Below are 27560 nucleotides of genomic sequence, written 5' to 3'. Positions count from 1 at the left end.
TCTTGTGAAAAGCAATCTTTGTGCCATAGGCACACCCCACTACAGACCTCGTCCCCTGGGTCATCTGCTTGGCAGTACTTCCTTACAAGGAATTAGGGGACTATGTCTAGCTTTTATTTCTGGTTTAGCTTAATTCCTTTATTATATCTTAGTTTAGTTAAATGAATTAAATACTTAACTTCCATGTAACAAGCTATCAAATACATGGCCATCAGCATCAGTCTTCATACTCCCCAAAGGAGGACTGTCTAGAGCAGGAAGTCTGGGGTTAGGCAAGCCAGGGTCGAACTACGGCTCTGTCACTTTCTACCTGCTTTCCTACTTTACCTCTTGGAGCCTCAGTTTCTTCATCTATACAATGGGAGTAACACCTACCTCTAAGAGTTGTTGGGAAGTGTCGTGAAGTGCTTGGCAGGTCCCTGGTACATTCTTTTATCTCCTTACCAAACATTTATTGCATAATACGGTGCCAGGCACTCCACCAGGAGCCGAGAATGGGGGTGATGAACAAGCCACCCTCAGGCAGAGCCTGGAGGGGAACTTGATGCCTGCATATTTATCCAGGACAACCAAGTACCCAAGTGAGTGAATGCTGGTGAGTGCTGTTTGAAGCGCTGAAGAATCACTGCTCTTTGGTACCTTCAGAACACGTGGGGTTTTGGGGCTGGGGGACAGGAACCAGGGTAACTCGCTGATGGCGTGTCAGCCTGCTTGCCAGCTTACTTCACAACAAACCAAGTGAAAACCAGCAGGCAGAGCATCATGGGCTGGTCCACAGTGACCCGAAGTCCTGCTCCCCTTTCCGACCCCAAATCGCAGCGCTTGATGGAGCAGAGCTCCCTGATCAGCCGCCACAGGACCCGCTGGTAAAGCCTGTTGTCCTGTTTCTCGCGGGACAGCTCCTCCTGGTTGGCCGCCTGGGTGGCGTTGATGCAGCTGGCGACAAACTTCTCCCTGGTGACGTTGGCCCCCGAGCAGCCATCGTAATGCACCCCATCGGGGAACTGCCAGTAATTGGCCTCATAGTACCTGTTGCCCTCTGCTCCGAAGTCGATATCCAGCTTCCGGCCCTGCTTGATGAAGGCGCCGGGGCGCAGCTCCGCCGTGTAGGCCTCGGTGGCCTGCGAGGCGCTTGGCAGGGGCCTCCGGTTCCACCTGATCCTGTGCTTGATGCCTCGCGCCTTGACGGCGGAGAGCGGGCTGAGGAGCAGGACGCAGGCGAGGGCCAACCAGCATCCACCCAGATGCTTCCTCATCGTGTCAGACTCTGCAACAGCGAAGGCCGGGGCGGTTAAGTCACCGGGGATGGGTGGTGGGGTGGTCCCAGTCTCCCCCGCCCCTTCCCCCGAGGGGGACATTGGAAGTGAGGAGTCGCATCCTCGCGCAGTTCACGTTTTCCTGAAGCAGAATTGTTTCCCCAGGCTTAGGCTGCACAGAGTTAAGTCAATACCAAGTTTCTTGCTTCTGCCTGGAATTATATCCATTCGGGATGGTGATCTTAAGTTTTCTCTCAGACAGAGAAGAAGCTGGGACAGGCAATTTGAATGCTTATGGCTATCGCCTCTCTAGTCTCACCCCTGGGACAGTGTAACCCGCCCCCAGCTGGCTTCTTATTCCATTTCCCACGTGCCAGCCGCTGACATAGCCTAACTTAATCCTCACGTGGGGTAGGTGCATTATTATCCTCATCTTATAAAAGTTGTACTGGGATTCAGAGACGTTAAGTATTTTGCCCTGGGCCACACAGCACTGGGTGGCAGATTCGAACCCAGGTCTGTCTGAATGCTGTTCCCGTGTGCCCACCACCCTTCTGGGCTGCTGGAGAGCATCCTCTGACTCATAGGGCATGGTGGGTGGCCCCGAGGACCCCTACGCTGAGTGAATAGCAGGGCTTGGGAGGAATTTTAGAGGAAATGAGGTGGCAGGGAGGACAGGAGGGCATGGGGAAGCACCCAAGGCGATTCCAGGGCATCTGAAAGGCTGCTGCTGACCCCAGGAAATCTCCCCTCCCCAGTCCCCCCGAGTAGTTTGTCACATCTGGTTCCTGGAACGACAATAGCTATTGTGGAAATCCACCTCCCAAGGTCTGCTGTTCAGGGCCCTCCGGCACCTGGACCTTTGTCCATGCAGATCAGGGGCACAGGAAGGGTCACTATGGCTTGCTTAGGCTGTCTCCTGGATGAAGATTTACGGAGTCCACCAGTGCAGAGCTGAAGGAGTTTGAAAACTTAGTTTGCTTAAGGGGAAGGGTATAGCTCAGTGGTACAGTGTGTGCTTAGCATGCATGAGGTCCTGAGTTCAATCCCCAGTACCTCCATTGACAAATGACTAAATAAATTAGAATAAGTAAATAAATCTAATGACACCCACCCCCCAAAAAAAGGAGAGGGAAAAAATGACTAAAACAAAACAGAAAGTTAGCTTACTTGGATCCTAACACATCCTCCCTGCAGTCTTCCTGAAAGTGATCAGTAAAATCACTGTGTTAAAATGTTAATGTTAAAATGTTCAACTCTAGCGTGACACTGGTTCTTACGTAGAAAAAAAAAGGCAACGTGCAACCTAAGTGCACATCCAGGCTCCTCTGGGCTCCTGCAAAGAGGCCTTTGCTGACCTCTCCTTACTTGCTGGCACTACCTAGTCACTGTCCCAGGGTGGACATGAGCATACCAGGCAGCAGCCTGAGTATCCAGGCTTCCAGCATCACAGCCCTCACTGCCCGTCCGTCACAGTGAGCTCAGACAAGTTTCTCCAAAGAGATCCAAGCGGGAAGCAAACATCCCTTAATCTTCTAAACACAGACCACACCCCATGTCACCAGCCCATACTCCTTGGTAGGAGAAATCTTAAATAAAAGCAATAGTATAAATTACAGGTGTATCAAATTGAAAAAATAAAAGCATAGAGATCTGGAGAAAGAAATTAGTCTTCACAGGCAAGAGCTTAAAAGCAAAAGAAAATCCCAACCAGCCAACTCGAAAATAGCATTTTATTGTAGCACCAAAACACAGACAGCAACACTAGTGATGTTTGAGCATTCTCACAAGTGTCCCCTGACTTGGGACCCATCTCAGGAGGTAGGAGTAAAGAAATCACTGCCTGGTTTGCAGTCTGATTAGAAATGAGCAATTCTGGCCAAAGAATCCACAAGCACACTCTGCCCCACAACGTACCTTGGGATTGCTCTGGGAGTGCCGTTTGCCTCTAGAGCCACGGGCGCACTGTCCTCCTGCACACACTCCTGGGCCCGCCCAGCTATGTAGGAGCTGCGGGGGGAGGTGCATTCCTGCTGCTTTCCAAATATGGGAGCCCTTCCCTCCCTGGCAGGACCAATCAGGGGCTCCCGAGGGCTTCTTTGCCTTGAGAAGGATGGACCCTCATATTATTCTTTGCTAATAAACACCGTGTCCAGAAAGACTGGAGGGGTAACTTTTATTTATTTTGCTTCCTTATCAAAAATATTTTAGACTTACTATTTGTGGTTTATGATGATGGATAATTTAAAGGATACAAATGAACAGCCAGATGAAGAGGTGCATAGGGTGCATCGAGAAGGATTCTAAGTACAAGAATTCCCATGGAGTTTGAGGTGCCCCACTTTCCCTGAATGTGGATGAATTCACCAACCTGGAAGCTCTTTGAATCCCATGCCAGGAACTGGGGACAAACCAAATAGTACCACAAAAGATGCCCCCCTCATGCCTGTCACTCAGGAAGTTATAAGGTTTTAGCAGCTCTGTGCCAGGAACAGGGGATGAAGTTCAAATATATATTTCTTATTCTATCACAGCATCACAGCTGTACAGACAAGTGGCTGCATCTTCCAAGGAGTCTGGTTAAGGCTATTTTTAAGACTGATATCTGGAGAGGTGCCTTTTAGAGTGAAATGAGAAGTGTTAGGAGGAAAATGCTTTTCCTTCAATATCTAGAAGAGCGTGCTTCAAACAAGTCTTGCGGGATATGCATACTGTCCTGCACCTAAAGACCAGTTTCAGAAGCAAAGGGACCTTTGCCGGGCATCCTCGGTGGGAAGGGTTGTGAAATCAGCGGAACCACGTGACCCACAGTCCAGACCCACAAGGAGTGAAAGATTGTGTTTCCATGGGGCAGCTTCCATGGGAAAGCAGGGCTAATGTTGGGTGGAAGACAAATAAGAAGACTTGAAAGCACTTTGGGTTGCTGGGACATGTGGGAAAGCTTGAACCATTGGATTGTTTTAAAGGCCAGTGAGTTGAAGATTCATGGAAACCCAGGGGACAGAGACAGATGAAGATCAAACCAACCCCTGTGGGGGATGAGAGTGGGTTTCCTCAGAGTTCTCTGGGTACCCAGGCCTGGGGAGGTGGAGTCCTGGAGGGTCTGTTCCTCTTGGCACAAGGGACTTGCGTGTAGTTATCGGGTGAACGTACAGAAGGAAATTTCTCAGGTGTCCCTGTTACAATCATTACTGCAACGCCAAATCCCTAGTGAATTCTGGAGGTGACACTGGAGCGAGATTTACCTGTAAATAGAATGTAACCTTTACCTTGAACATGACCCTATCAGTGTTCTCCAGATTGGCTTTAAAGCCCTTTTCTGAATCACATTGAGAAGTTGCTGCTGGGATGACCAGCAGATGGCGCCAGAAGAGTTTACAAAGACTTTTCACCCTTGTGGTGGGAAACCCCAAATTGAGAACTCTGTCCCTGCAGGGCTTTCTCTGCTCTAGGCGGATTTTCGACCCTCACGTGGGGTCTTTCTTTCTCTTCTGCCTTTACTTTTTAAATTTACTCAATTTTCCTCTCTTAAAAAAACTTTTTCTTCCTAGAATCATAGACATTTTGGTTTTGTGAACACACACACTATTAGTAGTGCAAACTTAGTATAAACTATTTTCTACTTATATATAAGTATTACAAACTGTATTTTAAACTTAGTATAAACTATATTTGCAAAATGCAGAAGAGAGGAAGAAAAAGACTCAACATTTTGCTACCCAGAGACACGTTAGTACCATTTTGTTCAACATAGTAGATGCTTAGGGTAATAATCAGGGTTTGAGATATTTAGAGCTGGAAAGGACTCAGAATTCTTTAGTCCGGCTCCTTCACACTGTAAGGTCATGGGACCCAGATCGGCCCAAGGTCACCCAGCCAGGAGGCTGCCCTGTTCTGAACTCTGTGTACTGTCTTCACTAATCTGGTGCAGTCACCTCCAGGCTCATCCAGACCCTCTCCATCCTCCTTTTCTTTGCCCAGAGGGTGGTGGGAGGTTGGTTTAGAGCTGATGAGGTTGCAGATTCCTCTTGTCAGCGAACAAAGGGCTGTTCTCAGAGGCACAGAGGAGTGTGGAAGGCTGTGAAATTGTTCGAGTAGATGGGAGGAGATCTGAGAACTGCAAATGATGCAAGAAAACTGTTAGCTGGATGCACAGAGTGCAGAACTACTCTGCATCTACCTGACACCCGGCCCCAAACTATAAAGATGAACAAATAGCCAAGGAATTAGTAAGAGAGCATTCATTTCTTCCAATGAGCTGAGAGACCAGGGCTGAGGGGACTGTGCCTCCTGACATTGCCAATTATATTAGGAAAATAATTTATTGTAGATCATCTTTGAGAAAACTGGCAGAGTGAGACATTGCACAGGGCTGGGTGTCCCATGATGCAAAGGACTATGACAGATTTCTCTTCAACATGAATAATAGAAAATTATGTGGATTGAAAAAAAAAGCAGCAGGGAAAGACTGAGTTTTAGCATGCACAAGTGGATCATTATTATATCAATTCCTCATTTGATTAGACCTTGGACATTTTGGAAAACATCTGGAAATAAATGAAGTGATAAGATAGAAGATGACATGCAAAATAACTGTGTCCAGAAAGGTTCGTGTGTTTAGGAAGGTCATCCACCACATCTTGGCCTCTTGAAGATTTATCGTGTCTGTTACATGCTTGGATTATGTTGTGCCAAGGAAGGGAGAGCGTGGAGACGGATAAGGCAGCTAAAGCAGCTCCTGGACTAAAGGCAGTGAAAGAATTGAAGTGTGTTTTGGCAAATAATCCTGATTAGATAGCTGTGTAGTTGTCTAAACAGCCAGACTCAATTGTGTCTTTTTATTGAAGTTTACTATACATACAGAAAACGGAACATATCCTAAGCGTACAGCATTATGTATTTTTACAAGCTGAAAGCACCCATGTAACCTGCACTCAGATAAGAAGTTGAACATGACAAAGCCCAAAGCCTCCTGTCTCCCCATTGGGTCCCTGCTCCTCCCCTATACTGACCACTGTCCTGGCTCCTGACATCATAGATTAATTTTGCTTGTATTTGTACTTTGTACAAATAGAATTATATAAAACACAATCTTTTGCATCTGTTTTGCTCAGATTACATCTGTGAGATTCACCCACAAGGCGTGCAGTTGTAGGTTGTTCATTCATGGTGAGAGTTCTCCATTCCCCTGTTGGTGGGCATTTGGGTGGTTTCCAGCATGAAGAGCTGCTACGAACATCCTGGCACATGCCCTTTTGGTGGACGCGTGATCACTTCTTTGGGATGTACGCTCTGATGGGTAGACTTGCTGGGTCATAGAATATGCCTACAGTAAGCTTTTATATTCTTAGAATTTTGATTATTGCTTCGTGTGAATCTTAACCACCACCTTCCTCTATAGCTCGCTCACTCTTCCCAACCACAGTCGGGAGTCTTCATGTGGGTTCTCATTACACTTGGTACATAGCCAAGCAGTCAGCTGGGGGCTTCCCAGTGTTGTTCACATGTTCAGTGGAGCTCACGGAAGGTGAAGGACTGTGTTTCATCTACACCTCTCTGCCCCACAGCTAGCACAGTGGCTGGAATCTAGATGCGTCTAGATTGCCTCTATCCCTTCTTTATCAGTGACCTGGTTGAGGACACTGCTGTCAGAGTGGCACGTGGATCAATGCTGCCAAGATGGGGAGGGTATAGCTCAGTGGTAGAGTGAGTGCCTAGCACGCACAAGGTCCTGGGTTCAGTCCCCAGTACCGCCATTAAAATAAATAAATAAACCTAAATTACCTCTTCCTCCCCACTCACCCCCCCCAAAAAAACCTGCCAATGTGGGCTGTGTGCCAGAGGGTGGGCTCAACACTCCAAATCACAGCAGGTCAGGATATATAAAGGCAGCAAGAGGAAATTTTACAAGGTGAAATGCAACTGTCTTACAATTAGTTTTAAAAAAAAGAAAATCAAGGGCAGCCTGAAGGCCTGTCATGGTAGCAGTTAAAACTCTGTTGTCTAGAAATGCAGCGTGAGCCCACGGGGCAAGAAGACTTGGAGAGCAAAGTCTGCACTAATCAGATAGTCATTTCCTCTGCAGTCTGCCCTTCCCTGCTCAGGCCGAAGCTGGTATTTGGAGCTGGGCTGTGGAGGGTTGATTCGGGGCAGGGAGGTGGGAGCAGTGGGTGGGGAGTGGGAGGGAAGTGAGCGAGGTTTGAGAGATGAGGGATTCCGTCACGGCACAGCAGGGACCACTGAAGGCAGTTGCTTATCTTGGGCATCACCAGATGCTGGTAGAACAGGATGTTCAGAAGTGAGAAAATAGAGAACCACTGAACATTTGGAGCAGGGGTAGCAGCAGGAAGGCTGTGTTTTAAAGTTGATCCCATAAGGACTGGACTGGGAGAGTGCCGCACCTTCGACCTAAGAAGTGTGGAGGATGCCAGCCGCGGACACCATGTTGAAATTCCTCATTCAGCCTCCCGTCACTTTTCTTGTGTCTCTGATTTTTTAAAAAATCATAATTAACCTGATAGTTTGATCTGTGGTTTGTCTTCACTCCATAATATGCAGGCAAATGACCTAAAGGAGAAAGACCTTCCTCAGGCTGAGGTTACCTGGAACAGGTGAGAGGAATCGTGTATTGCGTCAAGGCAGTGACCCCTTCATTATCCCCAGTGGCCTTCATTCTCAGGGGAGGCCCTGGGGATGCTGTAAAGGGAGACAGTGTGACCCCGAGGCCTGGGTTCTCATTCCCACCCTACCGTTTGCTGCCTTGAGTGACTTCAGTTATTATGTGTTAGGGGAGAGCTCAGCCTTCTCTGTCATGTAAGCAGCCCTTTGTCTCAGAAAACAAATGGCATCACTGGGACCATAAAAGGTCACACTGAGAATCAGTTTTCACATCTGTGCAGGAGGTATCGCCCCCTCCCCGCCTCCCTAGGGTTTATAGCTCAGGAGTAGGGCACATGCTTAGCATGCACAAGGTCCTGGGTTCAATCCCCAGTACCTCCATTAAAAATAAATACATAATTAATTACCTCCCTCCAACCAAAAAAGAAAAGAAAAAGAATCATATAAATAGATAAATTATCCCAAAAAATCTATTAAAAAAACTTTACTTGGCACTGTTGGAATCACAGAATTGAATACCAATCTTTCACCCAAAATATTTTAAAGGAAAGTAAGCTAAGGTCTAAACGCTGCTTCGAGCAGACAGGCATGTGTTAGCATGTTAATTACTGGCCTGCCAGAAATGCTAAGGAAGCTCTTACTGCCATGAAGACAATTAGCAAAGGCAGAAGAGGGAGGTGCCAGAGGCAGGCTCGGTGATGGGCTTCGGCCCGGAGAAAGAGTGGAGCTCCATCAGGACAGGTCAACGCGGTGGGAAAAGTAATGGTCAAGCTGCAGAGCCAATCAAACTGGAAAAATGCAGGGAGAGGTCACTTCCTGGTATTGATGACTGTAGGGACAAGATCCGCCCGCCAGCAGATGAGAATGGGGGACCCAAAGCGTTCTCAAGAAATGCTTTTATTGAAGTATAACATACATACAGAAAAGTGTACCTTCCGTAAGTGCACGATTCAATAAACTTTCACAAACTGAACAACCTTATGTAACCAGCAGGATATTCCGAACCCTTAAGCCCACCCCCACCCACCCACCCACCCAAAGGGTACCCACTATCCTGGCTTCTAATGCCCAAGCTTTAGTCTCACCTGCTTTTGTATTTTATACAAACGGAATCATGCAATATGTGCTCTTGGGGAGCTGGCTTTTTTGCTCATCAGTATGTTTGTGAGATTCATCAATGTTGTTGCCCAGAGGTGTTATTTTTCAATTCTCATTCTTGAGTGATGTATTGTTGTGTAAGTAGACCACATTTATTTACTGCTTCACCTCTTGATGAATATTTGGGTTGACCCTCACTTGGAGCTATCATGCATGCAGTTGCTTTGAAAATTCTTACCTACATCGCTTGGTGAACAGAGCTCTCATTCCTGTTGGGCAAATGCTCAGGGTTGAAGAGGCTGGGTCATCGGATAGGTGTCTGTTCAGCTTTCGTAGAAGGTGCCAAGCAGTTTGCCAAAGCTGTTCAACCAACTTAGCTGCATCTGTGTAAGAGGCCTCTGTGCACCTGCTGCAAGACGGCCCCGCCGTACAGGAGACTTCTTTTAATTCTCCCCACCATTGAGAAGGAAAGGTGCTCAATGGAGAAGTTTCGTTGTGTTGTTTAAATAAACAGTGACCATAGTTTGGTAAGTTATAGTAGAGCTGAAAGCAAAGTATAAAGACTAGGGGAGATTAGGCCTAACTCTGTCCTGCTGGTCGCAGAGGTCCTTAACCAGGAAGGGGGCTGTCCACAGATAGAATTTGGGAGATACATGAAGTTGGATAGGAAAAACCATCACAGTTTTGTTTCTACTAATCTATGCCTGAAATGCAGCCTTTCCTCCATGAAGAACGCAGGCAGCAGACGCAGTAGCCTTAGCCGTACCAGTGACCATGACCCACCAGAATCACTGATGTTTTCGGGTCACATGACAGGTAAGGTGACCAACTGTCCCAGTTTGCCAGGGGTTGAGGGGGCTCCCAGGACATGGAATTTTCAGGGCCAAAACAGGAACTATGGGGCAAACCGGGGCAAGACAATCACCCTAAATCCACGTGTAGCAGATGTCAAAACATCCCTTACACTCATAGCTGCGAAGTCGTTAGGCCCACCAGTAGGTCTCATTTAGTGAGTGTTTAGATATTGACATTTAATCAGTATAAACATGTTTTGATCACTATTTCAGCATAATTGGTTTCCTGTGTGACCTCTGCGTTTTATGCATTTAAAATCATTATTCTGAGTAGGGTCCATGAGGCTTCATCAAACGCGCCAAGAAGTCTGGCAGGGATGGATATTTCAGCTGGGTTTTGATGTATATATATATACATAGGGACTTGGCCAGGTGGAGAGAGGGCAAAGGAGACATTCCAGGTGGAGGGAACAGCATGAAAAATGGAACAGAGGCATCGTAGGAGTGTCTGTTGGGGGCAATAAGAGATGTGTTTGATATACCGTTTTAAATTAGGCTTGGGGAAAAGAAGGTAGTAAGCTATGGTTGTTAACATTTGCAATCCATGAAACAGCCGCTTGGCTCAGTGTGTGTGATGGTTGGTACCAGGCAAGGGTTACAGAGTGTAGAAGAAGTGGTGATCATCGTGGTGGAAGCCTGCAGATAACTGCCTGGAAGGAAGATGACGAGACTAATTTTTGGAGGGAAGTGAGGATGGGCAGGGGGTAGTGTTCTATTTCGGGTGCACCAGTGGAGGACAGGATTGCCAGAGAGAGGGCTGTCGGGAGGAAGATGTCGAGGGGGACAGTTGACATCTTTGGTGTCCTGATGGATTTCTCTTACAACTTTTTCTGCCCTGCAGATTTTTCCATCTAACTCAGCTTTGTGGTCCAGAGGAAGGGCTAACATGGAACAATGCATTCTCCTTTCTAAGCCTGGATGATGGTCGCTGCCAGGGGAAGAATCCATCCAGCACAGATATGTCTCTACTAGCAGATCACAGTCCACATCCACCCTTGATTTCAAGGGTTGACCGGGTCCTCTTGCCCCTTCACTTTAGCTGCCATATTTAGTAGAATTTTCCAACTGGACATGAACCAGTGCCCCTCTTCCGTCTTCTCTGATCTCCCGACCTCAAGTGGAAGTGCATGTAGGTGTGAGATGACACACAGGGAAGGAGGACCAGGTATAAACTTGGGAGGGAAAATTAAACAGAAGGAGAGCCAATGGAAGGAAAGCCAAAACATCACATGAGTTATTCAGGTGGGACATCTGGTTCTTCAACAGTACAGCAAGGCCCCTGAAAAGGGTAAGCAGGTCAAGGTGAGTAAGACAGGGATGCAACGTGGGCAGTTCAGAAACTAGGCTCAAATGAAGGCCTCCATTGCTCAAGGCCTGGTATTCACTCCACCCCGTCTTGCCAAAAACTTAGCTCATAGCATGGAAGGGTGTGTCCTTACTCACCTGCGGCACTTCCCTACTAGGTGGAGAAGAAACAGCTGGGACTTCCTCTGCTGGGCAGACTGAGACGTCAAGAGGAATGTCATCTCTGGGGAAAAGGGTAAAGTTTCCACCAAGTGGAAGAAAATTGTTGAAATCGTTTGTAAAAGGAGTAACATCACTTCGCAGAAAAGGCATCACAAAAACTGGTGCATGAAACAACCTGCAGATCCTTCATTCACTTATCAAAGACCATAGCTTTTTCTTGAGGAAATTTTAGTATTTAATGCTGAGTAAACGGAGTCGAGGCGCCGCTACATATGGGCAACACCACCTGGTGCCAATTCCACCAGCTCTTGATACCAGCAGTCTCTCCAGGATGACGTATTGCAGAAGGAACAAGCAGGTTCTGAACTCAACCACTGTGGTTAGACACTGCGGTGCTCCCCCTTTCACACTCTACTACGTTTTCAGCTTTTGCTGATCAGGCCAGGGTAGGAGGCATTTTAGGCCGAGTTTGCCTTAAGGATTTCTGACTCTTCCTCCAGTTCCCTTTGGAGTCAGCTGAGTCCCCTGCAGCTGAAGCCCTGCAGAAGGCCCCGGGGGGATGGTGGCGGCTTCACAGAGGCCTTGAGTTGTGAACGGTGCCTGAAGCCTGGAACCTCTGAGCCAAGCCCAAATCATCACCAACCCAAGGCAGAGAGTTTCCACAATCTACTTTGGGGAACCTACTATTTGTGTGACCTTGGACAAGTGACAGAATGTCTGTGGGTCTGAGACTTCCTACAGGGGCAGCTAACCAACTCTGCTTGGCTCTGAGATGAGTAACACACCGGCCTCACTGCTGCCTGCAGGAGGTTGGTTCCGTTGACTCGGGCCAGGCAGGAGGACCGTGCTCTGAAAGCAGGAAAGGCAGCACTCAGGGCAAAATCAGGAGAAGGTGAAGAACCCCACGGCCCCGACCCCCCACCGCACTCCTGCGCCTTCAGAGCTTCTCCAAGTCTCGGCCAGGCTGAGAAGAGATGACTCGGGCCCCTAGGTCCCTGCGTCTCAGTTTGGCCCTGGGACCAGCAGTATCGCATCACCTGGGAGCTTGTAGACGCTGAATCTCCAAGTCCACATCAAACCTGTGTCCTCAGAATGTGCGTTTTGACAAGGTTCTCAGGTGATTTGTATGCACGTGAGTTTGAGAAGCGCCGCATTTGCAGGGTGGGTTCCCTTCCCGATGTAGCAGAGCCTCTCGCTAACAGTGGGTCTCAGGACTCGCCTGTGCTTCCTGCCTTTCAGACAGCAGGGGCTGACCATCTCCTTCCATCTCCATTGCCTTTCATCCCTGGGGTTCCCGGCTGTCTCCTCCCAGGGACTCTTCCCAGGCTCTTATTTCCCAGGCAGGTTTCTGGTCTCCCCTGCAGGCGCTCCATGTGTGACCTCCACGTCAGCAGCAGCATCGTCGGGGAATCTGTTGGAAGTGTAAATCGTCAGGTCCCAGGCTGCACTCTGGGCTCAGAACTGTGGGATGGGGCCCAGCAGTGTTGAACAAGCCTTCAGGAGGTCCAGATGCAGGCTCTAGTGTGCGAACCCCAAAGGCCTTGTTCCAGAGAGGGCCACAGGCCCAGCGTGGCATCATCTAGGAGCTTATGAGAAACACCGAATCTCAGGACTTGCAGATGGGTGAGCACTCAAGTTTGAGTGGCACTGCTCCAGGGCAAGGACGGAGCACCAGCTCTCAAGGAAAGGACAGCTGTGCCAAGGCAGAGGGGAAGCGCATGGCCTGGGCGTGTGCAGTGGAAGGTGTGGCTTCCTGGAGAAGAGCGGTAGGCCTCTCAAGAGTGGGGCGAAGGATGAAAATGTAAGCTCAATGCAGGAGGAGCTAAATCCTCTGGGAGGGGTTTCGAAGAGCTGGGGAGGAACTGACCTTTCTCGGGGGAAACTTAACTATGCAGGTCAGTCATGCTTAGACCAGTGCACGGTCAGGGCCTGAGCCTGGGGAATCTCAGGTTCTGGCAGGATTAAGGTTCCCACTAGGGTGGGAAGCAGTACACACCCCCAATTCTGTCCAAAGGCAGAGGACACTTACTTGGCTTTGACCCCACAGACAGAGGAAGGTAAACAAAGGCTGACACTTGACCCGTCTCTGGAAGAACCCTCTGGGAGGGTCAGACTCAGTTACTTTGTTAGTCATTTAAAATTGATTTTCAGTTTTTTAGAGTAAAAATTCCCTTAGTACAACTCACAGGGGCTGGAAGGAACAGGAAGGAAAGATGACGGCCTGAGAAAGACACATATGGATAACATTCTCTTTGGCCCTCCAAATACCTCTGCTTTGAATGATTAAAGTCTTTGGTGGGTTATTTTTGAGAAATTATGATTGGCAGATATTGAAGAGTTTATTTCTAAATAATTAGAAATACGGGAAAAAGGGCAGCATGAAAATAGTCCTAGAAATTTTTGTTAAGGATTGAGTAATGCTTTAGCGACTTTGTATACGTCATTTTAGTGGTTTTGTGAATAATGAGGTTTCAAGATGTTGGTCTTTATCTGTACATTTTTAATACAAAATTGAACCTCTGATTAGATACTTGAAGGATACTAGCATTTGCTAAAGTATTAATAAATATTATTTCAACCCACTGTAACTTTTTATGATTTCCTGCTGTTGGTAAATTACAGCTGCAGAAGGAAACCCCTGCCAAGGAACAGAGCTGCCACCTCACACTTAGGAGGAAGGCAGGAAACATGTGAAGAAAGAGTGAAAGTGTGTGACGAAGGACAGTGGCCTACTGAACCTAGTGTTGAATTTCAACCCAGAGTGACTGTCACCAGCTCTCACAGGCACTGGAGACAGCTTATAACCTGAGATGGTGTTGGGGGCGGGGATGGGCGTGAAGTAGAAACTTTAGTTTGTTAAGTCTCATCTTAATCAAGAAACTCCTCTATTTCAAAATCCAGGACAGGAAAACGCTTCCAGAATTGAAGGACTGTTTTCCCCTGCTGCAACGGTGACTTTGCCGTTTACCCGGTGCCAAGCACACTGAAGTACCTGCAGAAAAGAATGAAAAGGCAGCAGAGAGCAGCTGGCGTGCGACTGGGAGTAAGGCTGAGGCCGGGGCGGGGTGGGTGTGTGAAACACCGGCCAGGACAGACGGGGTGAGGACCGAAGTGACGCTGCCAGCATGGGGCAGCACTGTGAATACAAATGCAAACTCCATGGAAGATGCTCATTTTAGCTCCTATTTAATTTCTGTGAGATATTAAACATTTATAAACTTTTAATACAACAAAACAAGTACATGCAAAGTTACAAAATATAGAAAATATAAAGTACATGCGTATTTCAAGTGCCACTCTGGATCCTTGTAACTATTCAGTGCACGCTGTGAGCCTAAGGGCCACGCAAAAGGGTTTCCCCTTTAAGTATTACGTATTTAGTACCTTAGAAAAGCGCTTCCGATGTTAACTGCTCTCACCAAAATTTCTAAGTTTGTCATATGCAGTATATATATATATTTATGCATAATTTTTTTTAAACATAGGATACTCGCAAAGTGCAAGCCAAACAGTAATGCATATCTGCTAGATGACAATACTGGACGATCCAGGGAACAATTTTACCTTATTTAAATAACAGTAACAGAATTCTTTTTCCACTGTGAATGGATATTTCTATCACCTCTAACCTAAGCTTTTTTTTGGAATGCCTCCCTACTCTTTGATTCAAAAGCCAATTACAGAAACTAAGAACCTAATTCTGGTTTTTGATAATTATGAGACAGCAATAAAGAAATGCATTTCTTTTCTTTGCACGCTACTGATTTTCTTCATTATATAATCCTCTATATTTGCCGTTACACTCCTAAAAGTCCAACACTAGTATTGGTCTACCATTCAATCAAACTGGGCTTGAATAAATATGGTATTTTTATAGCTGCAGCTTCCTCTGTTAAAAATCTCCTGGCTTCATCCAAACAATGTCAAAATCATCCCAGTTTCTAGGTAAACAAAGGGTATTTGCTCTTAGTGTCCAGAAGGTAGTTTAATTTTCTACCACTTAATTACCTATAGTTTATATTACTTAAGGACACATGTAGGTGCTTTAAACATCCAAAATGGGAGCCTGCCTCCGAGGGCACCTCTCCCATGTTGGAGTTTTTTAGTCTCAGAAGCCTTTCACATTATGTTAATTGTGTTCATTTCCTGTGAAGACGTCCTCTGCCCAGAAGCCTAGTGCTGCATGAAAACTTGACTCTTCATGCAACAGCTGCTGTGTAACCCGTGCTGCAAAATGCAAAACATCCTTGCAGCCTCTGCAGACACAGGACACATGCTCTCCACCGGGTTGAGCTCATGAGCTAAGGACTTCTAGTTTTGTTTTTTGAATGAGTATTTTGTGGTCTCCTTCCAAATTTGGCAGAAATGCTATTTGAACAGGGAAATGCAGTCTGATTTTCTTAAAATGAATCAGAAAACTGCCACAAAATCACTGTGAAAAGGGGGAATTAGTGTACTAAGCTCTAGCTGGAAAAGGAGCTGGAGATACTTAGGCAAAGGTATTTGAAGACTGTTTTCAGAATGGTTTTAGCCTTAATCTGTTGCATTAGACAAAAAATAAGCCTAGATCAACCGACAATTATTCGCTGTTACCCTCATACCAGCCCAGCACTAACACTGGCCCATGAAGGAGTCAATCAAATGGGGCTTGAACAAATACCATCCCAGGTCTACTCTCCATTCTCTACTGCGACAAGTGCCAAGGGTGTTAGCTTACAGGTGACGAAGAGAGAAGCAAGAATAAGACACCACCACTAAAGAGCTGCAGGTAGATACCCCCTCCCCAACCGGGTAAAGATGATTAAGAAGATGATGAAAACAGGAAGGCTGCCATCATCCCACTATGAGGAAAATGAGGAAAGAGATGAGGAGGATCACAGGAGGGGAGGAGAAGATCACACTGGCCCCTCTGCCGTACGAAGCCTGGTACTCTCTCTGGTACTGGGTGATGCACATTTGCTCCACTACGCGCTCCATCATCTTGACGTCGGTCTCGGTGAAGTTCTCCCCCTTGGTGGTGGTGGTGACCGTGTGCTGTTTGACTGTGATGTTGACGCAGTCATGCACGAAGCTGTTCTGGTTGCTGTACTGATCCACTGGCTTGTAGTACACTTGGTTGGGGTAACGGTACATGTTTTCTCGATAGTAACGGTCCTCATAGTCGTTGCCAAAATGTATAAGGGGCCTGCTCATGGCACTCCCCAGCATGTAGCCGCCGAGGCCCCCTACCACTGCCCCAGCTGCAGCAGCTCCTGCCACGTGCTTCATGCTGGTTTTCGGCTTACTGGGCTTGTTCCACTGACCGTGGGCGCCACCACCTTGACCCCAGCCTCCACCATGGGGCTGGCCCCAGCCGCCTCCGTGGGGCTGACCCCAGCCGCCTCCGTGGGGCTGACCCCAGCCTCCTCCGTGGGGCTGACCCCAGCCGCCCCCTCCCTGGGGTGGATAGCGGTTGCCTCCAGGACTGCCCTGCCCTGGGTATCGGCTCCCCCCAGTGTTCCATCCTCCTCCAGGCTTTGGGCGCTTCTTGCACAGGCCCACGTCACTCCACGTGACCACAAAGAGAACCAGGATCCAGCTGCCCATGTGGCTTTTCACCATGATGATTTATCTGGAAAATAAAGAGGGTGTCAGCGTCCTACGTTTATGTTGAAACCACGTAACACCTGCAGCATAATGCATGAATGTTCCTCGCGTTCCTCACGTCTCTTTTGCAACACTCACAGTAAAAGTAATTGTAAGTAAAGGGTTAACACAACTCTTTCTTTTCCTCTAAGGACAAATTTGACCTTAAGGTAATTTCTGGCTGTCTCCCAGAAACTTGATAAAGATGGAATGCCAGCAACATGTCTAATGGTAAAAATAATCTGATTGATAACGCTGCATTCTAACCGTAAGAAACTATAAACACCTGGTGGGTCTGCCACAGCCTTGAGCTTCTTTAAGCAGTGATTCTTGCAACCAGGCACGTTCTTGTGGGGATCCTGGCAGTTCTGCTTACTGGCTGCTATGAGGGTTATCAGGGTTGTTATGGGGCCTGGGGCTTCTACACCAAGGGGACTCCTATACCCACCAATACAGATCTCATTCCCTTGCACCTGAGCAGTCACTTGTTGGGGCTGGGGGTAGAGACAAGTCTCTGACTGCTGTGTAGACTGCCTTGAGGGACCTAGTGTGGCCCCTCTGGAACCTTCTGAGAGCCTGGCATGGCCGCTATGGAAGTGATTCTAATGTCTGGTTAGGAAGACCCTCAGGTAGATGCTGAGATCATTCAATGACTTTCTAAATAGCTGGCGCCTGTCTCCTTTCCTCACGCGGGAATGTAAGTATGGAATGAGTCTCTCTTGTCTGCTGCCGTCTCCTCAGGGGCTAGGGCAGTGCCTGGGACAGAGCAGGTGCATGACAGATACCTATTAAATAGGAATTTCCTCAAAGGAATTCTCAATATAATAATTTTTGGAAACAGGAAACATGCAAGATTTTGCAAGCCCACTTATAAATTCATTTCTCTCTCTACAGACAGACAAATGGGGCTGCTCAAAATGAGGAAAGAAAGGCTGAGTTCACAAGATTTGCAGTCACTCACTGAGTTGCAGTTCAGCGTTTAATGGTTTATGAGTGACTTATTTTCTGTGAATTTTTGGTACAAAAGACACGTATCTCATATGAAAGGGCTGGCACAGTTTAGGAATAGAAGTATCCTGCATGGTAACTTATGAACCTTTGCAGAATGTACATTCATCAATTCAACTTCAGACTGAAGATCTCATTTACCCTCAGTGCTCGGTTCCAAGGGCAGAGATTAAAGACATATAGAATAATCATTAAACAGTTTCTCCCGCACCCTATGTCAAACTGCTGCTCCAAAATGCCATGTGCTCCAAAACCAAAAATGGCATATGCTGTAACGCTGCTATTAGTCTTATCCCCAGCACCAGGACAGCTTCAAGTAAAAGTGGCATCAAATATTTATAAAATTATTTTTCATAACCTTCAGAACTAAAGACTAAACTGGATAATATTCAGGGGAGGAATGATTAAACAAGTAAACGAATTGGCATCCCACTATGTTTCTGTCATCATTACTGAAATGTGTTGGTGTAAATAAAAAGATGTGAAAGTTACAATCCCAGTTAAACTGCTCAGAATATGCCAGTTAGGATTTTTTGGAGGCTCTTTTGGGTAAGGGTCAGAGGGGCAGGGCCCTGGGACATGCCGACTGACCTCATTCTTGCTCCCAAATCTGCTGGCACCTAGTCTCCTGCAGGCCTGCTTCCCTGATTCTCCATTTGCTCATGGGGCTCAGCTCTTGGCCTCCATGCCACTCACAATTCTGCTCAAACATCTCAGGAACTGAACGAGGGGATTATCACCTTCTGGAAGGCTTGGTATTTGATGTGGAAGGTGAGAGACTGGAAAAATCAAGGTGGCACCAAGGTTTCTGGAAATGGCAATTGTGTAGACAGAACACAGGAGGCGGAGCAAGTCTGGAGGGAAATAAATGAGGGGTGTGGCTTTGGCAATGCCATTATCAAGCTACATGTGAGACAGGAGATGCCAGTGGCAGTCAGGTTGGTGAGTCTGGAGCTGAGGAAGGACCATGGACTGGAGACACAGGCAACAGGGCATGATGGCCGTGGGCACAGGTCGCTGATCAGTACTTTAAAAATTGATTAGATAAAGTTAGATAATCATAAACTATGTTAAGATAAGATCATTTTAAAATCAGTTGAGAACAAAAGCAACATTTAACTATGAAAAGCATAAAAATTAACAACCACATTTTGAAGCAGAGAATCCTTTTTAAGGATAAGAAGGACTCAAAACTTAGTGAGACCTTAAAGAATCTGTTTGTGATAAAATAAAGAAGGTTTTCATATTATTAAATCCAAACCTCTTAGTCTACAAATTAGGCCACCAGGATTCAGCAAAGTCAAGTGATGTATCTGTGATTACAGTATTAACTGGGAATGCAGACCGGGATTCTAAAAGCCTGGCTGAGCTATGACACTTCACATGGGATACTCTCAATGAAGGTCCTGTTGTGGCCTAGACCTCTGGTACATTTCAAGACATTAAGTATTTGGTAAAGGTCAATACCTATTTATCACTAAGAAAAATACTCTTAGCAGACTAGGAATAGGAGGAAACTCTCCTAACTTGACAAAGATTATATAACAAAAACAGCGAACATATTTAATAGGTAACTTTTGAATGCAGTCCCTTTAGGATCAGAAACAAGACAAGGATGTCCACTGTCACAGGACTGGAGGTCCTTCCGATGCCGTAAGCAGCAGCCAGTGCAAGAACTGCAAGGAAAGAGCTCCAGCTGTCATTATTTGCAATTAATGTGATCATACACATAGAAAATCCAACAGTCTCAACAGAGGGAACACAAGACTCAGTACTAGAGTTCACCAAGGTTGTGGGATACAAGATCAGCCTACAAAAATCAACAGCATTTCTGTACACCAGCAATAATAGACTAGAAAAAAACTAATAAGTAGGATATTCATAATTTCAGCCAAAACTGTAAATTATCTAGGATCGACTTAACTCAAGCAAAAATAAGACCAGGGGAAAATTTTTATTCACTAATAAAGAACATAGAAGATGATCAGTAAAAATGGAAAGGTCTTGACTGGGACAACTTATATTATAAACATGTCAATTACCCCCAAATAAACTTATAATTTCAATAAAGTGACAATCAAAATTCCAGCTGAATTTTTTGAGTTCAGTAGACCCACAAGAGGTAAGAAATGTTCATGAATAGCAAACTCAAACTTCAAAAGGAAAGGAGGAGAGAATGTACTGTCAGCAGATGTTAAATCCTACCACAAAGCCACAGTAATCAAGACCGTATGGTAAGTCTAGGAATGGACTGAGAGATCAATGAAAGCAGAACAGCAAGTTCAGACAAACCCACGTTCATGTACTTTCATAGGGACCTGATAAAGTGGGCACCATGAATCAATGGAAAAGGAACGTTTGTTTAGCAGATGCTTCTGGGAAACTGGAGGAAAATAAAACTAGGACCCTAACACCACGTGAAAAAGCAGACTCTAAATGGATTAGAAACCTAGCTGTGAAAAGTAAAAGTTTTATGAATTAAAAAATCAGTGCAGGATGGACTGCCTTTCTATTAAAATATAAATTACAAAAACTGATGTTAGAATCAATGCATTAAACAAATTACTTAGGAAACAGCTAGTACGTACCCATTTTTAAAGAAACAGAGAATTTGGCCAATAATCATAGCAGAAATGGAGAAAAAAAGTTATAGCACAATAACTACTGATTCGTTTAACAAATATTTATTAAGTATCTTCCAAGGGTCTAGCATTGTGCTGTGGCTGAGGACACAACAGGAGTAAGATATTTAGTTTATGGGGTCAAGAACCAAAAACAGATAAATGTCTAGAGTCTGAAAGGCACTGAGAAGCCATTTAAAGGGTCTTAGGAGAATAACATCATAGATTTCTTTTTACAAAGTTCACCTTGACTGTTGTGTAAGAAGAAAATTTAGGAGGGGCAAGAAAGAAAGTGGTAAGGCCAATTAGAAAATGATTGAAGGAAGATGGTAGTGTGGCCTGGCGATGGTGACAATGCAGTTGGGGAGCTGTGAATAAATGGCACGTATTTTGCAGAAAGAACCAATTAAGCTGGTGGAGTGTGTGAATGAAAAACATACTGCCTGCCATATCAGTAAACAAAGGAGTTGCAGACATTAAGCCAACACATTGCAACTGCCCCAGTGGTGAGCCCTAAGGGAACTCAGGATAGAAACAGGATGCCCGGCCATCAAGCAGTCAGGCACTACAGCCTCCCCCAACGGTGCACCCCGAGGAGACTCAGGATGGGAAAGAACAGGACCCTGGCCCTCCACAGCTAAGGTGCAATTCAAAGCAATGATTTCAATGAGGCCAGACTCTTGCATCCTCCCATACACAGGAAAGTGCTAAATTCCTTAACTTGAAATATCTACTTTTGAAAAATTAACAGTAATCCTTTGATGTTCCAACTACATGGTCTTTGTTGCAGAAACTCCTATATATCCTGGCTCCTCCCTTACCTCTTCGGAGCGGTCCCTTAGAGCTATCTGAGAGCCTGTCTCCCAGGCTTGAGGTCCTCAGAAAATCCACTGAATAAAACACAATTCGCAACTTTCAGGCTGTGCATTTTTTCAACAAGTGGATAGAGGAATGAAAGTTGATCAGGTTTGTGGCTTTCGTAGCCAGGCAGGTGGTGGTGATGCCATCTGCTGAAATAGAGGAAACTGGTGGAGGGCCATGCTTGTGAGAGAAAACCAAGCACTTTAATTCAGATATATTAACTGTGCGATATCTTTGAGCCATTCAAGTGGGAGTATCAATTTAGGCAACTGTTCTAAAATCTGGAACTCAGCAGAGATAAACATTTGGGCCTCTTCACCTGAGAAGTAGCGTTAATAGGCAAGGGGATAAAGGATCAAGATTCAAACTTTGAGTGACAGGCTCACACTCTTGGCTACCTAGCCTCCAGCAATAGCGGTGCTAAAATCCGAAAGGAAATACCACCAAGCTGATTTTGATGGTTTAGTAAAAGAAGAATACACTGACCAATAAGGGTTATTTGAGGAACACCAGGATGGCTCAAAATCAGGAAAACGATTAACTTATTAATAGGTTAAGGAGAAAAAAAACGAAGATTCTCTGCAGATGTTGAAATGTTTTCAATTAAAATCAACATGCGTTACTGATGTTATGTTTAAGCTGTTGAAAAAATTTCTACAGGACTAGAAGGTAGTTCCTTTCTATCAAGAGCGACTGTCACACACACAGCCCACACCCCATCTTAACTGAAACAGGGAAGTCATTCTCATTAATGTAGTGAACACGACAAGCAAGCAAGCAATCGCTGTTATTTTAGACTGGTATGGAGATTTTATAGCAGGTATAATTTTCTATCTAGAAAATCCAAAAATGTCTTAGAATAGTAAGTGAGCTTACCAGGGTGGCAGTTTTTGAAATCAATATATAAAAAATGTGAATCCTCAAATCTGTTCTAATTATTTAGAAGATTTAGTGTGAAAAAAAACCATTCCACTCATAATGGCAATTTAAAAACTCAAAATATCTAGTACTTAACCCAAAAATAAATAGTGGATTTATATGAAGAAAGCTGGAAGACTGGAAAAACGACGAAGATGGACGATGTTTTCGGTTGGGAAAATCAATATAAAAAGATACCAATTCACCTTCAAGTAATCATAAAGTCAACACAATTTCCATCCTAATTCAAAGAGGATTTTAAAAAACATGATGAAATGATACTCAAAGTTAAGAAAAGACTAAAGAAACTATTGAAAAGGAAAAAAAAAACTAGGGTTCACCAGGCCTGCCAGCTATCGGAATGCATTTCAAAAGTACAATAAATAAGATCATGGGGCACTGGCGTATGAGCAGAAAGGCAGAACAATGGAGCTAGAGAGAAAGAACAAAAAAAGATCCATATATTACTCCATTCATCCTATTCCCATTTACACATGGGGAGCTGGTAGGAACTTGTCCAGTGGTCATGTTACACGTGCCAAACTTCTATACTCAAAGCATGTTACACATGGAAACATAAATGGTTAAACTGGGAATTGGCACCAAACAGTCCCCCTACCCACCACTGCCCCAGGGAAATTTCCTGTCTTTCCTGAGCTAAGTGGAACTCATTTGTCATATTTTCATCTTTTGAGTTCAATGTCCCTTAGAGTCTAACGCAAGCTATACAAAATTTCACAAATCATTTTGGGGTGGGGGAGGCCTAGCTCTGGACTGAATAGGGCAAAGGCCCCCAACCAGGTCCATCCTCAGAATTACGTGAAGAGCTTTAAAAAAAAAAGCAACACTGCTAGAGTCTATTCCAGGCCAACAACTTGGGAGTATCTGGAGATGGGACTTAGGAATCTATAATAAAGCTTCCTATGGAATTGCACTCCTAGCCAGGCTTCAGAGCTACGTCTCAGAAGCACAGCACTTTACATTTATAATGCTTTTCATAGAAGGGTACACCTCCATTGATGTGATCACACAGTACTGGAACAGAATAAGCAGAACATAGTTAGAAGAAAAAAAGATGAACAAATTGAGAAAAAAATTCTCCCAACTGTAAGAACTGCTACACACACTAGTCCTTCAAGCATTATTTTGCTGCAGCCATCACTGCTTTGGATAAGGCATGTTTTGAATGTTTCCATACATGCAACAGTTCACAGCCAATATACTAGGTGCCTTAAAAGAGGAAATAAGATCCAAAATGGGAGAACAGAATAGGTAAGTTAAAACTACAGCTTAATAAACATTCATTTCATAAAACCTTTTGTCAGTTGATAGTCACCTTCAGTGTTAATCTGGTGCAGAAATGTTATGCTGTTGCTTTTATTATATTATTTTTTAAATGGTTTCCTTATATAACTCAGCATGATTCTAGAGAAAGCTGTGGCCCTTTCCCTGCAAACGCAAGATGATTTTACAAGGATGATATAACAGGTTATGGGTTACAGACCCAAGTTGCCTCCAGAGCAAGGATTTGCGATCACAGCCTTTCCAGGCCCTTATCACCTGTGACAACTGGGGACTTTCAACCATCACAAGACCAAAGAGATTCCACAAGGTACGTACATCTGCTGTGGCTCAGCTAAGTTGGGTTCGTGCCCCAGGGAAGACAGAAGGATTTGGCTTGGCTGATATTGTTCAGTATTCAGATATATTCAGGAGTCCTTAGAAACAACAACAAAAAAGAAAAAATATTAGAAATGACAAATAAATCTAAGAACTGATTCTTTAAAAGGAAAACCTTATATATAAATTACTAAACCACTAATCAATCTATTCAATAGAAAAAAAAGACAGTAATTGAAAAAAGAAATGAGGTTGGCTAAAAAAGCAGCAGCAAACATGACAATGGCCTCTTCCTCTCCCACACGCAGAAAACTGGGTTCTTTTCATTAAAAAATGAGTATTATAAACTATTTTAAAAATCACATTAAATAATTTTCTAAATAGAATTAAATGTTCTAATTCCAATTTTCTAAATAGAAAAGCAATGTATCAACAAAAAATTAAATCACCTCTAATTTCTATTAAAACTTCATTTTTATTCTATTAAATATTTTTGTGCTTTTCCTTTCAGATTTTTCACATATGCATTCATGTCTGAGTAAGTAGATACAGTTCAGTAACCTGTATTTTGACTTGTCAGTTTTTCCCTACATATCTCAGGGTCCAAAAATCATGCCTTTTGATGGTTACATAATGTTCCTTTCAGTTAATGTGCCATGATTTTCTTAGCTGATGCTCTGCTATTGGACATTTAGGTTGTTTCTCAGTTGGGTCTAGTTTTAGATCATTCTGAATTCTGTGCCTGCATGTGGTTTTTTTTTTTTTCTTTCCTTGTTGTTTCTTCCATTGCAGGTAAATTCCCAGTAGTGGGGTTTCTGGGTCAGGGTTTAATGTATCACCAGATTGCTTTATACAAATTTCATACAGATTCACAATGTCCCCAGTGCAGTGTGACTAAGAAAAGAATAAAGGATACATACCAAAGGTCAGTTTTACATAGACAGTTAATATTGGCAAACTCCTGAAGTAGGTATAATTTCCTCTACTTTATGAATGGAAAAAAGGACAATAAGGAAATTAGGTAACTGGTCCCAAATTGTGAAATGAGTTTCTAACCCCAAAGCCCTGCCACCTCCCAGGATAACTTATTATGCAAATTTCTAGTCAACCTTCCAGCAATGGTTGCTATTACTATTATTGTTGCTCTTGTTAACAAAGGTAAAATGATAATCCAGACTTGCATTAGTTTGCATTTTATTCTATAAATGAGCCATCATTTCACCATTTATCTACTGTAATTTTGTATTTTTCTTTCACAAATATGAAAAATTTGTGTTGGATACAAATCATATACAAATTACATCCTAGCTCTGCTGTCTTTCCCTTTCTGGTTATAGTTTTTCACTGTAAGAGCCCCTCAATGTTTGTGGAAGTAAAACTTCCTTTTCATTGGTGATTTTTTGTCTCTTCTTCAAATCTGAGAGTTGTTAATTTTTCCAGAGGTCTGATATTTTTATTCAATTTTCTGCTCATGTTTTTTCTGATAATTTGATTTATGAAAATCTTTAATCCTATTCTACCTGGAGTTTGGGTTTTTTTGTTTTTTGTTTTTTCAAGGAAAAGGGAAACATTTCAAATGGTCAGAGCACTCTAGGAACTGGTTATTAAAACATGATGCTCTGAGTATGAGAAAATAACTCGGCCATGAGATGAGGATAATTACGATCAGGGCAGTGAAACTGCTTTGTGTTGTGCATGACTCTGGAGAGGAGGAAACCGAAAAACAGGAAACAGTGGCTTTGAGATGGTGAGGGTGGATATGATGGCGGTGGGCTTATGATTTCAAAATACCTATTTGCTACAGCTGCTACAAACAGAAAAGGAAAAACAAAACAAAACGAAAAAGGACAGTAAAAATGGACTTCTCGTTGTTTCATAATCAAACGTGAAGGTGCCGCCCGTAAAGGTGGAATGTGGTTCTTAGAGGGGCACGCCCGGCCCTGATCCCCTCCATCGGAGACCCCCTGACCGCCGAGTTCTCTCCTTCCAGAGGAACAGTTGAGACAGTGAAACGCAAAGCCTATGGGTCCAACACACCTGGGTTTGCAGGAGACACTCTGCCCCCGGTGACCTGGACGTCTAGGGCCCGAGAGCGACGGCCGGGTCGCCCCGAGACCCCTCCCGCCGAGGCCAGAAGCCCAGCCCACCAGTGCCCGCGCGGGTCCCCTGGGGGGATGCCAGAGCCCCGACCGCTACAGCCTTCCCCGTCACCGCAGGACCGGGTGGATGGCAGGACGGACCGCCTCTTGGGAAGAGCTCCGCGGCGGCGGCGGCGGCGGCGGCTGGGGGCCCCCAGACGCCCCGGGATTCCGCCCCGCCACGCCGAGGCCCTGGCCCCAGATGGGCGCCTGCTCCCTCCACCCTCACCCTGCCTCCCCTCTGGGCCTCGGAGGGCCCGGACCCCGGAGCCTCTCCCCCGTTCTCTTTGCTGAGAGCTCCAGCAGGGCCCGTCTGCCCTCCTTGGATTCCCGGCCCCACTCCCCGGACCTGCGCGACTCGCTCACCCCGCTCCCGCCGCGGACGCGCGTGCGAGGAGATTCGACTCATCCACGGCCCTCCCGAGGGGGCTCGGTCAGCCGCGGCCCCCGCCCCCATTCAGAATAAACGGGGCTCGCCTAACCAGGTGGGTAAACCCAAGCGGCGTCAACCGAAAACGAACGAGCACGCCGAGGCAGGCCCCACCCAGCCCGCGCCCGCCCGAAGTCCCCGGCCCTCCTCGCTGTCAAGGTCGGCCTCCCGCCGCGACCCGGCCATGCGCCCCCGCGCCTCGGCCCCGAGGCCCGGGGTTCTGACTCTCGGCCTCCGCGCCCCCCAGTTCTCAGGCCCCCGTGCCTCGCCCGCGGCCCCCCGCTGGGAGTTTAAAGGTTAACGCGGCTGTTTACCTGCCTCAGCGGGAGAGAAGAAGCTCGCAGCTCCGCGGCTGTCAGCGACTGGCGCCGAGGGCGGGCGAGGCGCCGAGCCCAGCAGGCGGTGCGGGGGCGGGGGGCGGCGCGCGCACGCGCAGCTCTGCGCACCCGCGGCCCGCGCCCCGCTTTACGTTCAGAGGCGCAGTCTTCCAAGCAGAGCCGGGAATCTGAGTCACTGGGAGAAACGAGTTGAGATTCCCTTAAACCCTTGCTTCTGCTGATAACCATCTCCCTGGCTCATCACTCCCTGAAGTTGGTTATTGACTGTAAAAATCATCTTTGAAGGAAAATTCGGTCCAAAGCCCCAAGCTCCCCGTTTCGTAATGGAGACGTTGAGAAAAATGAAAGGTGTGGGAATGAGAAACCAATTTCTAGAACTTTGGTAACGAGAAATTTCTAAAGAGGAAAAAAAAATCCTGCTGCCCTGGATTGTGCCCAATGTTGGTGAATTTTCACAATATCCTTAAAATTGGAGGCCTAGAAAGGATGTTAGCCATCAACCGTTCCTTCATTTACTCAGTTCCTGCTCATCATATGCAAAAGAGATGATTTAGATTATGATATTCACAAATAAGAAAAATGCACTCCATTTAGCAAGTCCACTCTGCATGTTACTTGAGGTTTCTTGTGTGTGTATGGTGTATGTGGTGTGTTCTTGGTCATTATTCTTCCAAGAAATTAGATAGGGGTTTATCTCATGTAAAAGAT

At 45.6% G+C, this 27560-nt stretch overlaps 2 protein-coding genes across 6 annotated transcripts; both read right to left on the bottom strand.

The window, feature by feature from the left end:
* Positions 1–203: 203 nt before the first annotated feature.
* Positions 204–3225, bottom strand: PRND (prion like protein doppel). Its single transcript, XM_031434203.2, has 2 exons — positions 3174–3225; positions 204–1267 (listed from the first exon to the last, which is right to left on the bottom strand). The coding sequence occupies exon 2, from the start codon at positions 1254–1256 to the stop codon at positions 720–722; it is 537 nt and encodes a 178-aa protein (XP_031290063.1). The 5' UTR covers positions 1257–1267; positions 3174–3225; the 3' UTR covers positions 204–719.
* An 11238-nt stretch (positions 3226–14463) lies between these two features.
* On the bottom strand, positions 14464–26932 carry PRNP (prion protein (Kanno blood group)). Of its 5 annotated transcripts, none has more exons than XM_031434200.2 (3): positions 26829–26932; positions 23947–24044; positions 14464–16904 (listed from the first exon to the last, which is right to left on the bottom strand). In XM_031434200.2, exon 3 carries the CDS (start codon positions 16892–16894, stop codon positions 16127–16129), a length of 768 nt encoding a protein of 255 aa, XP_031290060.1. In that variant the 5' UTR covers positions 16895–16904; positions 23947–24044; positions 26829–26932; the 3' UTR covers positions 14464–16126. The 5 variants fall into 5 exon arrangements, with proteins under 5 accessions (XP_031290060.1, XP_031290061.1, XP_031290062.1 ...); XM_031434201.2 differs by having other exon boundaries at positions 26833–26884; XM_031434202.2 differs by lacking the exon at positions 23947–24044 and having other exon boundaries at positions 26829–26904.
* Between the last annotated feature and the right edge of the window lie 628 nt (positions 26933–27560).

The sequence above is a fragment of the Camelus dromedarius genome, chromosome 18, assembly GCF_036321535.1.
Source record: "Camelus dromedarius isolate mCamDro1 chromosome 18, mCamDro1.pat, whole genome shotgun sequence".
Lineage (NCBI taxonomy): Eukaryota > Metazoa > Chordata > Mammalia > Artiodactyla > Camelidae > Camelus > Camelus dromedarius.
The sequence above is the reverse complement of the archived record's forward strand: the minus strand, read 5'-3'. Positions and strand labels throughout refer to the sequence as shown.